A 12,548-nucleotide genomic window follows, 5' to 3' on the forward strand; every position below is an offset into this window, starting at 1 on the left:
TGCACTCACAAGTTTTCCTCTGCAATTTATGATCCCTTTACGGTGAATGATGATCTGGAATCTGTACATAGGTTGTAAAAATTAAGGTCATACATCTGTTTTCATATTTGAAAACTTATATCTCAGCTAAATATGCAACTGTAGGAGTTGATTTATCTGAAGTGTGTAAACTTTTTTGGTAGTTGAGATATCAAAATAATTTTACAGAGCAGGAAAACAAAAAAAAATCTTAAAACCCATTTTATAAGTCACAATTCTTTTTAATATAAAACACCTTTAAATGTCACATCGATGAAAGAGTGCCTCCGTAATTGCTTCCAAAACGCGATTTAGGAAGGACTCCAGTTCGACAGAATTAACAGTTTAAAGTCCATCTCTTCGTACAGGAAATGTAGAGAACATGCATCACAAACACATCTTACAAAGTCCAAAAAAACACAAATAAAAGGAACAAGAATGAACGAGTCTGGGGTTGAGTCAATCTCCTTGATGCCAAATGGCACGTAGACAAACAGCCATCTTGATGGGTGAAATTCATCAGACTGCTTTGCGGTTTTGGGTTGGAGAGGACATAACCCCTCCCTCTCTTAGATGGGTAGCTGAAGAAAAGAGGAACGAGAACGTAGAGTAAGGGACAAGTAAATGACCAATCAGATTTAGGTGGGAATGAAAAAGTGCATTTTAATTGGGAATATATTAGCCTTTTCTGTTCCATGCCAAGATTTAACTAACAATGCTCATGAAAATAAGCAATAAACTAATACAAAAAAAAACAGTTGCGTTAAATCTCTGATTATTGGGTTTTGCTCAAACCATTGTATGTCAGGGTCAGGCCAATCAAAAACCACTGAAATCGAATACATTTTATAACGTCCCACCAAAAAACGAAAATAATTCGTGGTTTCGTACAGATGGGTGGCTCGTAAAATGAGTCCAAGTCACTTAAATTCTATTCGGGATCGTATAATACACCCGCAACTAGCACACATGAGAAGTGTGGGTCACACCACAGATGCGACTGAGGTGACGGAGGTCACCTTGTTCTCTTCTGCCCATGGTTGTAAGTTCTGCAGGGCGTAAAGTGAGGAGTTGTGTAGGCAGAGAGGGTCTTGTTGAAGAGGTTGACTCAGGGTCTTCTGAAAGGCTTCCTGTTGTAGCTGCAGCATCAGACGATTGGCCTGCTGCCTCTCGGCCTCCCTCTCCTCCGCAGTCTGCCTCCTGTCATCAGAGACATGAAGTCAACGTAATGCGTGGTGACAGGGACCCTTTTCAAATACGAAAGCAGATTATGTCATCTAACATGTTTATCTAGTGCATGTCGTAGGCTGGCTTTAATTACCGCGAGAGATCTGAGCTCTCGACGTACACAAAAGGGGAATGGCACGCCTTTATGAAAAATAACCAACGTGTGCTTTATGACTAAAGTCATTTTGAATGAAACATGTGAATCCTAATGGTCCTTTACATTTAATAATACCTTGGATGTAAACACAAGCAGCGAAGCAGACGGTGAATATATTACAGTACTCGTATGCAGGGGTAGAGCAACTGTTGTAATTGGGGGAAGGGGGAGGACATACAGCACCTTTACACATATTGTTATGTTTACATTATTTCCTTATACATAAATAGGTTACGCTACAGCTACGATTTTAAAGTACTTTTTGCCCCTTTTAAGTAGCATGCACATAGCCAAAAGACAATAGCACCCCCGTTTATCCTGAAATTAAATTACGTTTCAGAGAGCACTCCATGATTTATGAAATCATATGGTCTTTATCCTCCACGACAAAAGTTGTCCACAATAAAGGCCTAAATTGTCGCTCCATACCTGCCGCCCGGCATCCATTAGTCACGTCACCGCTAAATGCATCACGGTAATGTGTAATGTGATTGCACTCGCCTCTTTGATCACAGGCTTGTTATCCATACGATCGACGCACAAATGCATCCTTCATTCTCAACGTGTCTCTCTAGACTATTATTACAAAACTGAAAAACCTAAATTTAAAGGAGCACTTGTTTCATTTCTGGATATTGGTTTATGTTTTCATAAGCAGCATGAAGAAACCAGGATTAGGCCTCGGTTAATTTATGAAATTTGACTAACCTTTATAAATGTGAACAATGTTACTTGTGCAGGTTAAACAAAACAACGACATTAAGTCAGTGCAAGACACAAACTTATATTTTAGTTTGGGACTTTTATGCCTTGTCTGTGAAAACAGGCCAAAATGTTTACATTTAAAAACAAAAGATTTGCAGTTATTCCCTTATGATTTTTTACTTTTAAATTTAAATGAAATCTGACATGAAATATTATTTCAATTAAAATCAATAAATTAGATTTTAAGTAACATGTTATTTGTTTTGCTGCACGGTGTCCAGTTCTGATATAAGATTTACCAGCATTTAATTCCTAAGAGGCCATCTAAAAGCACTGCAAATTCAGCAATCCTGGGAAGTGACCGTGCTAATGAATATTTCCCAGCAGCTTTCAACAGATCCAGATAATTGTTGAATTAAGTTGAGCCCCATAAATATTGATGAGTAGGCATACAGAAACAACCACAATAAATGTTTAGTTGTTAAAGGCCATGACTCAGCTTCATTATAAATAAATCACGTCCAGCAAGCTATGTCTGCTACTGCAGCCTGTTGGTAAAACCAAAGGTAAGTAAGCCCTGCTCTTAATTAGATTGGGCACTTATTTGCTCCAAAAGAGCCAACAGCAAAAGGTTGAGTAGATTATGGGGAAAGAATGGACATGCTCTCAATTATTCAGAAGTATGGGCTCTGTAGTGCATGGGCAGCAAGTTTCTAGAGCCTTTTAAGAGCTTGAACATTTCTGCTTGGTCAAGACAATTGGTGTCCGATGTAAAATAAATAAACAAATAAAACGCAAACCTCAGCAGATCCACAGTAGTATATTTCCAGTAGGCCCTAAATGCTCCAATAACTTACACTCTTTCCTGACTAAATTAGCTGCAATTGGAAAATATAATCATTTATTGCCCACAGCAAGCACCAACAATTGTTTGCAGGCTGGTGATTTAATGTTTTATTTAGTTGGTTAGGTTTTTGGGGGGACTGTGTCAAACCAAATGTATGTAAAGCAGGTTTGTAAATAACCTATTTAATCAGAAAAACGAAGGACCTTATATTGAATGTGAACATGACAAGTAATTGACAATTAATTAATTAATCGAAAATATGTTATCAAATATGTTATTGACGCATAACAATTTGACTATACGTCTGGGTTAAAACTGTATAAAATGATTTTAAAAAATGCAATACAATAACTCACCTCCATTTTGTTCTTCTGTTCTGGAACCAGGTTTTGACCTGAGCATCTGTCATTTTGAGTGCTTTGGCGAGCGTTGCGCGCTCTGCAGACGCGAGATATTTCTGCCGGTGAAAGCGCTTCTCCAGCTCGCAGATCTGCACGCGGCTGAACGACGTACGCGGCTTTTTCCGTTTCGGTGGAGTTCGGTTCTGGTACGGATGGCCGATCCTTCGTGTCACGGAAAACGGCGAAAGAGCAGCTGTAAAAAAAAAAAAGATGGCACGTGAGTATAGTTGCATATTGAAATATTTATATTCGATCACACTTGACTTTAATAATAACATTCACAATTTATAAACAAAAAAAATGCCTATTTTGAATACTTAAAGTTGCTTATAAAACATGTGCGAAATGTATAGAAGATAAAATAAAAATAGTTTTACATTTAGCATGTTATTGTATATCATTTAATAGGTGTATTATTGTGGCCATTTTTACACAAACAAACAAACAAACCCAAGGGAAAGGGTCTTTTCTGACCTATGTTTTTTTTGTGCATGCATCCAAGTAGATTTTAAACTATGTTTTTTAATTCACTTAAACAATAAAGTATAAAAAAACACAGAAATAATAACCTAAATTGTGTTGTGAGTGCACATCTCCCTGAACTTTAGCACAGACATTGTCAAATTGTATTTCAGTTTTATTTTCATCAAAATGCTAATAGCGCTGAATTGAAAACGCAGGCTATTTTTCATTCAGCCATTCTGTATTGTTCATTCATTATTCATTGTTTTACAAAAAAGGTCTTGGCTTTTGAATTCTCAAGTCATTGTACATATTTATTTAATATTTTCACTGTAAGTCTCTCAGATTCATCAAATGCCAGCCCACGTTGACATGTTTGCCTGTTTAAAGTATATTGGGATTATAGTAATAGATAAACAGTATATTATTTAAGGATTATATTTGTAAAAAGCATGTGACTTGCAACAGTGTTTTGCCATTTCTACTTTCTGCTTTTGTTCACCAAACAGAAACAAATTCTGTCTCTACTTGCAAATGAGAGTCTTTATCAGCTTGATGTTCTGGGACATACCCAAGGTATGTTTATTTCCTCATGTGCACTGCATCATTGATTGGCAGGTCACACACATCAATGTCCAGTGTAATAATAATAATAATAATAATAATATTTTTAATTTATATAGCACCTTTCTCAAGCTCAAGGACGCTTTACAGGTACAGCAGTTTAAGACTAATGAAATACAATATGTATCAAAATACATATACATATTCGTCAGACATTTGCCCAGGACGAAGGATCGCATGCAGCTGCATGAGATAGTAACAGAAAACACTGTTACTGTACACTTTGCATTTTGCATTTGAATAATGCAGATCCCTTTATAATGTGCCACATAAGGAGTGTGTGTCAAACTGTACTCAATTTTAACTAAATGCAAATGTTAAATGTGAGCAGTTTTGCTTTAGCATTATAATATTGTCTGTTTGATTCAGTGTTGCATCCGAAACAGACAAAGTGAAACATTTGAGGAAAAATTAGCATATACGGGATGTTTGAAGAATAGATTAGAAAAAAGCGAAAGTGAAAGGTTACAAAAACATTCAGTGCCTGTAAAGTATTTAAATAAAAACAGACAGTTAGACAGATATCACTAAAATCGCTTGTTAAGAAAATGACATGAAAGAATAGGATTAGAAAAATTTACAAGTAATTGGGGATGATTATTTTTAACCCATTCTTGCACAAAATCTGTTTTTGTCAAGTGAACTAAAAGAGTGACTTTTACTGAAATGTATCTATTTGAGTAATGTGATTCTTGTTGCTAATCTGAACTTGGGTCTTGGAGTGGTTGGCTACCCATGTGTGAGAACAGAAAGAGTTCTGTCTTTGGCAGGTTGGAGCTTAGATTAAACCATGTCAGAGATCTGTAAATGTCTGTTCTTGGCTATAGAGTGCTCAACTACATATATTCACGATCTTGTGTAATTTAAGACTGACATGGTGTGCAGTCCTGTGCTGTCGGTAACTCTCAAAAGAACTTCTTAAAAGTTCACACTAGTCATACTGGGATTCCTCAAGGTCTGATGTGAGGTCAGACTGACATTGAATCTGTTTTGGTCTCCTCAGATGAAGTCAGTCATAAATATTAAAAATATTAAAAATAAAAATAAAAAGACAAAATTAAAGCAATCTTAATATTGGTGTACTTAGTAAGAATATATTATGTATATGTATATATATTCCAGAAAACACATACCCTGTATGGGAAAAAAATGTACCTTGAATGCACTTTTGGATTGAATAACTATTTGGATAAAAGCGTTTGACAAATAAATAAAGACAAATGTAGCCTAATATATTTTTATTTCAATACGGACACTTAATGTCAATACCCTAGTAGTTATTTGCCATCTTTTATTGGACAAGCAAGTAAAAAGGCTTCTGATTGGATTAAGCGCATAGACTCTTCATTCCTGTGCGTAATTAGATTTGATTGCTTTTAATTAAAACGCTGATCCTGAGTGACAGGCGCTCCGCGTCATCATCAATTAAGCACGTGGATAACGCTCAGTCTGATTGCTGTAAAATCTGATCAAAATCAATGACAAATTCATTGATAAAACTTAACTTAATGGTTTAAACATGTGAGCTTTTTTAACTAACTATGGTTGGTTGGTTAATGAAAAATGAACAATACATGTGTTACATTTTAATAATTTTAACATTTATTAATACACATTTAAAATCAAATTAGTTAATGCACAATGAACTAATTGTATTAATTAACATGAACAAATATTAATAAATGCTGAACAAATATTACGCATTTTAGTTCATGTTAGCTAATGCATTAATCGATGTTAATAAGACCTTATCGTTTTACCAATTAATTATATTATTATTTTAGCCATTTGAGAGCAAGCTTTGTTTGCTTTTATGCTATTTCTTACTATGCAGGACCCAAACAAAACTAATAACACATTTCCCTGAAACCCTTCACTCCCCCGCAAATGCATATGTGGGTCAAGTGGAAACAAAACAATCTCCGTATTCGCTCTCGACAGCAGAGGGATTTCTAAATGATATGTCTATGTAATAAAATTTATCGTGAGCACATCAAAAAATCAAAGCTCGCCTTAGAGAATATGCGGACAGTAATAAAATCAGTTATACGTGATATCACCTTCATGCGACAGCGTCTGCCTTTCCCATTGCGAATATTACCTTTGTTGCAATCTAATAAATATACATGTAATGGATTCAAAGCGAGATATTGAAATATAACATGGGCATTTGTCGCTATTTACGCGCGGTGAGGCAAAACAGAATGTGCCTTTAAATTTTCTCTCATGCTGGGAATTGAAATATCAAATAAAATAAAATAATTGTCAGGAAAAGCCATAAACCGTCCGCTCAAGAGCCGCCAGTGACGATTGTCTCTCCCTTTAGACACTGTCACCATGGCTACATGGCCTCGTCTCAGTTTCATAATCATTTGTATTTATGGTTGGGAAAGATCATTATTGTCATTTCAGATAGAGCGCCATCCACATGCAATTTCATTTTCCAATTTCTCTAAGGCCGGTGATATCAGATTACGACCATCACCTGCCCCTTGTTGTGATGCAGCTCTGCCCAATAGCCTCCCACCATCACCAGTAATGCTGCTCTGTAAAATAAATTTACCCACTGATGAATATACTGTTATGTGAAATCTGTGGACGCCTGTGTGCCAGTTTAAACCGTGTGAAAGAAATAAATAGCCCACAGACAGTGAATGTAAGTGCGATTGGGGAAATCCATGCGCATTTTGTGCCAGTGTGGATTCATGTGTTATTTAAATAGATAAAACTGTTCAACTATAACAGTTTTTATGTAAAAAGCTCCTTGCACCCCGCAGTTGTCGCCAATGCTGTTAACAGTGACGGTCAAGCCGGGCAATAAGATCATTTCACAGGGACAAGGCCGCCGTGCGCATTTACGATTACCAAACCACCTGTGTTTATTGACTGGAGAGCGACTGATCTGTTTATGCATTTCTGGATTTTTATAAACTTGCAGACTGCCAAGGAGTCAATTAACAAAAAAACATGTGGTATAGCCTTTCATCGCCTCCCAATACGGCATGATATGTCCGGCCTGCAGTGCATATCGAGTCTCAGGCCTATTCGTGCACCTATAACCGCTGTGACACTTGTGGTGAAATGCAGACATGCAATTTAAGATGACAGTAAAAAGAGTAGGAGGAAATCGTACCTTTGCAAGGCGTGTGTGAAATTAATGTACGTTTAGAAATTAATGTAAATGAAAGCATGCAGAAGCTTGCAGAAGGCTACTACTAATTACGTGTTGTACATGTACATGTATTTTTTTAACGCAAAAACGATTCAGCAAACAATCGTATCAATAATAATAATAATAATAATAATTGTATTGTATTAATATGCAATGTATTTAGTTAGAAATGCTGAATTAGACCCTGCAGTAATTGCAGGCATCCCATTCCATGTCACGCAAGAGATAAAATATAATAAATGAGCGGCCCAAAGTGACTATGAGTAAAATTGATAAGCATATTTACAAAAGCGCTTTTGCAGTTGACATATCATTCTCTCATTTGAATAATTAATGAGGATAGAGCGGAATTGTGAATATTTAATGGGCAGAAATCCATATTCTTCTTCATTTTCATCTCACTACGGGTGACGTCATTTGAATAAGCGAGCTGTCCAAATGGAAAACGCACGATTGCTATAGACGCACCAAAGCATTTTTCTCATAATTATAATTGATATGCTATTTTTAATGTGCTTACAGAATAAATATTTATTTTCTGTTTAGTAATTAAATAATTAGCAGAATAAAATGTATTCTACATTTAGTTTAGCTAGAAAAGAATGAATGCTTCCTTTAGTTTATTCTTCACGAACACATGTATTTTTCCTCCCACTTGGATATGTTCTCCAAAATTTTGCTCTCTTGGATCTCAATTGCTTTTACGTTTGCGTAAATTAAAACAATTTGTCAACATGCCATTATTACGCATCACTACGGGCTGTGACATACTGGCAACATTTAGTGCCCTGCTACCACTGTATCATGATTCATTTATCCTAAAGGCCCAGAGAGCCAGTAGTTTGAGAATATGGACGTAAGCGGCCTCATAAAACATGCAGATGCAACTAATAGGAGGAAATTGTGTTTTTAAAAGATAGTGTGTGTTTTATTGAGCGGGTGTAGGCAGAGTTTGTGCTGGTCCTAAAGCTGTGCGCCTGGCCTGAGCGCAGTAAAACATCTGTAAACCAAATCATAGACCAATAAAAGTTAATTATTGTGAGGGTACTGGTTGAAGATGTCTAATGTTACGCCATCGTATTTTCAGACTTTTATGACTTTTTTAAATTTCATTTTCAAAAATATAAATTAATAAGTATCCATAATTTATTAATGTTGCTAATGTACATTTAGAACGGGGGTTAGTCTACAAAAATAAATCAATATTAAATAAATATAAACAATTAACAATGAATATTATTCCCAATAGAAAAAATAAATGATTTTAAAATCCATTTGGTTTCAAAAACATTTTTGTCATTTACAATTTTTACTGTTAATTAAAATAAGTGGAATGTATTTAATTAATTTTGTCCTAAACGTGAATAATGTGCCCCCCCCCAAAAAAAAAATTTCACTGGAAATGGGGGACGTGATAGAGAAGACTGTTAGCATGTTTCGTTCAATTTCTGTTATGAAAAGTGTATTATTATTTCAGTTATTATCAAATTAAAAATACATAAATATATAGGCTACCAAATTAATAAATACGCATTTAGGTATTCATGCAATCTTGAAAATGTAACTTTTTAACTAGTTTTAAAAGAGAGCAATGTAACACAACCTGCATTTTAATAGGCATTTCCACACATTTTTTTAAATTTTAGAATTATTTGTATTTTTATGTTGTTTTAATAATTCATATAGCTTCGTGAACACGGTGACTATTTGTAAATGAACAAGGTGACTATTATTAGCCTATTAACTGTACTGTTGCTGCGTTATTTTGTTATATATTTTTTGTATACGTCTTCCACCCATTTTTCCACTGATTTAGTCAATTGCACAAAATTCTTTCTTATAAATTACACAAGTTGTTTGTTTTTAACAAGAGACTCGTACAGTACCTTTTATTTCACAAAATAAACTGTCTTATCGCTGCTGTTCAGTCAGACCGGACCGCGCAAGGCTGTATATGGCAGCTTTTAATTTGGCCAAGACATAAACAACTCTAAAAATAAGTCTTACCAGTCAACCGATCCTTCGCAAATCGTCTACTGCTTTCCATCCAGGGGAACGTGAAGCTGTGGGGGCTGCCCATGCTGGGCACTGTGGGTACGGTGGGTATTCCCGCCCCGATGCCAGGTGGATGCGCAGGGTTCGACGGGTGAGGCGCAGGTGGCATGGGTCTATGTGCGGGGACGCGGATGACACCGCCTGCGTTCCCCGAGTTCACGTTAACGTTCATATTCATGCTGACGTTCATGTTCATGTTGACGTTGTAGGAACCTGCCAGACTCGCCGCCATCGAGCAGGCCGGATTGTACACGCTGTTGTAGCCGTTGGCATAGACGTTAGGCGCGAGCGGGTAGTCCTGGTCGGTGGTTCGGCTCGGGAGCATGCAGCTGCTCGGCTGGTCCGAGCCATTGAGAATCTGATCTATTCCAAAGCTGATGGGTTCGTGCTGCTGGTGGGTCTGGTTCACCTCTTCGATTCCCGTGTGCTCCATTGTCGCGGCTCTGTTCGTTACGCACAACCTCACCAATGTTTTATTCCTAACACTTCAACACCGTTTATTCCCCAATTTTCTTTTCTAACAAATATTCTTCATTGATGTGCTCAGAGCCATGCAGATTATTTCGCTGCCATCGGATGTCCAAAGAATAGTGCAACAGAAATCACAGTGACTCCATCACGATTAGAGCAATTCAGTCATCATTATCCAACACTTCCTTACATTGCGTTTGCCCTGTTTTCAGTTCCATGTCGATACCTAAAAATCGACTCGACCGTGGAAAATGCTTGGCGCTTAGTGTTAAATCCACGGAGTGACGAGTTGCCAAGTTGTCATGCAGGAAAATGACGCGCTTCTGGAGTTGTACTATCGAAAGACACACGGGCCAGACTTGCGCTCATCACTGTTATCTAAAGTGAAGTGTTAACTGTCCGATACGTGCATATTAATTGTAGCGATCTGAAAATGTCCTGTTCACGCGCCTCTTGAAGTGATTTGGAGCAGGTGAGACAAACCCCTTCTGTCCGAACTCTGTCACGCGTCTCTTCATTGGCTCGCGCTTACTTCTGGAGAGACAATGCATTGCGCCCGCACCCCTCTCTTAAAGAACCCGCTTCTGTTTTTGCCAGGGCTGTTGGGTTATAGTTCACATTGTGAAATGAAAATGCTGTTTGGCGAGACAAATAAAACAGTGGTTTAAATAACAGTGTGCGCAATACGCTGGACTGAAAAAACAGGAATATGACTGCTGGCTCAATAGGCTATAAATTATATTTTACTTTATTTTTGACGTTGGGATATGCCAGATGAAAACAAAATATCTTGTAATGCACAGTTTGTTGAATCTATTACACTGAATTGATGGTAAGGTGTTTATTTTAGTCTAGATAAAGAAACTCTCGGGTTTTGTCAAGGGCATACGGGAACATGCAACTTTAAACATGGCAATACGTTTGCTTAATCAAATGAAACTGAATTTCATTGAAGTGCACTAGCCTTTGGGTGCGTAAAATAAAGGGCGAAGGCTCAGTTGCCTTCAGTCTTGCAGAAGCCAGTGTGATTGGCGCAAATAATTTAACCTTTTTTCGCCTGAAGCCACAGTGGAAGATTCTCCGCGTTCAATTCAATAAAAAATGAAAAATGGTGCATAATAAAAACTGAAAGCAAGGAAAACGAATTTAATATATCATCGTTTTATTACGTACTTATTTCAGCTTTCGCACGTATAAAAATATTTCTCTGCAGCCCAACGTGGCTAGAGGGAAGCATAAAAATCAATTTTCTAAATACAAAGCCGTATCAATAATAAGCGCTCTTGTGTATCTCAATAGCAAGAAAGCATGTTGGGTTCTCAATGATATCGAATAAAGCAACATTGGAGTCGTGGATTTTAACAGCACGAGGTCGTACTGTGTGATGTTCACGACGGGTAGGATAAATCAACAACAGCTTATAGTTTGGCTATATCAATTTTATTTTCCCCAGCTGTGAAAAAAATATCAGGTAGGCCTGCATCGTAATCATTTCTGATTCTCATACTGACAACCCTTTTGGTAAATTGTAACGATCTATTTGGTCGTTACTTTGGTAAAGTGATGCTGGTGTTCAACAGAAGCACCACCGTGCAGTTTTAGAGCATCGCTGGTTTTAAGGCCAGTCTGAGGTCATAATGATAAGACACAATTGAGTCTTTATCACGAAGCAGTTCAATTTGGAAATAAAGTAAGAGCTCAATCACAATTAACAGTCAGGATTAACACGGCTATTATTTCTTGGATGTGGGATGGTTTTCATTTTCATGATTTCGCCCTAATGGCATTTTGTGCTCTATGTACATATATGCAATTGTAGATCTAATTTCTTTCACATTCATATTCCTCCAGCGGTTATTTTCCCTAAGATTGCTTTATTTTAACAACAGTTATTATCGGACTAAATGAACTCTGCTGAAAATATTTTAATTGCGTTTCTCTCTTGCTCTTATTGAGTTGAATTAAATTCCAGGAGAAGCGTGCGCTATACGCCGCGTTCTCGAGTTGTTTTCGTCAGCAGTGAGTGTTAAACACAATTAAATTTTCACGCGGAGGCAAAATATTATCTAATAGTTACTAATTGGTTTAAGTTGTAATTATTGTTATCACTAAAAAGCACTTGTATTATTGAACGTGACAAACCGCGCCTTCCTTACTCTTGTTTCTTTTCATTAAGTGCAAAGAACTGTTTATTCTAAAATCTCTCCAAATTATGTCCAGTTAAAACATGTTCACTTTACAATGTTGGATTAAGAAGTAATCGATGTTTTTATTTCAGATGAGTGTCTAAATACCGTTCTGGGATCATTTCAAGCAAATGCGTCAGTAAATTTGTCCAGCAGACACAATAGGACCCCTTTTAGATTTTAAAAGGTTTGATTTATGATTTTTCTATATACGTAAAACGTC

General features: G+C 36.8%; 1 protein-coding gene across 2 annotated transcripts; it reads right to left on the reverse strand.

Moving 5' to 3' along the window:
• Positions 1 to 253: 253 nt before the first annotated feature.
• Positions 254 to 10,713, reverse strand: tlx2 (T cell leukemia homeobox 2). 2 transcript variants are annotated; one of them, XM_065263910.2, is made up of 4 exons: positions 9,621 to 10,709; positions 3,311 to 3,548; positions 1,038 to 1,218; positions 254 to 599 (listed from the first exon to the last, which is right to left on the reverse strand). In XM_065263910.2, exons 1-4 carry the CDS (start codon positions 10,099 to 10,101, stop codon positions 588 to 590), a joined length of 912 nt encoding a protein of 303 aa, XP_065119982.2. In that variant the 5' UTR covers positions 10,102 to 10,709; the 3' UTR covers positions 254 to 587. The 2 variants fall into 2 exon arrangements, with proteins under 2 accessions (XP_065119982.2, XP_065119981.2); XM_065263909.2 differs by lacking the exon at positions 254 to 599 and having other exon boundaries at positions 666 to 1,218; positions 9,621 to 10,713.
• Positions 10,714 to 12,548: the final 1,835 nt, after the last annotated feature.

The sequence above is a fragment of the Paramisgurnus dabryanus genome, chromosome 16 (assembly GCF_030506205.2).
Source record: "Paramisgurnus dabryanus chromosome 16, PD_genome_1.1, whole genome shotgun sequence".
Taxonomy (NCBI): Eukaryota; Metazoa; Chordata; class Actinopteri; order Cypriniformes; family Cobitidae; genus Paramisgurnus; species Paramisgurnus dabryanus.

Coding starts and splice junctions, on each gene's coding strand:
- tlx2 (XM_065263909.2), bottom strand. CDS start 10,101: ATGGAGCACACGGGAATCGAAGAGGTGAACCAGACCCACCAGCAGCAC. Junction 3,549..9,620: donor TGCGAAGGATCGGTTGACTG/GTAAGACTTATT, acceptor TTTTTTTTACAG/CTGCTCTTTCGCCGTTTTCC. Junction 1,219..3,310: donor AACAGAAGAACAAAATGGAG/GTGAGTTATTGT, acceptor CTCTGATGACAG/GAGGCAGACTGCGGAGGAGA.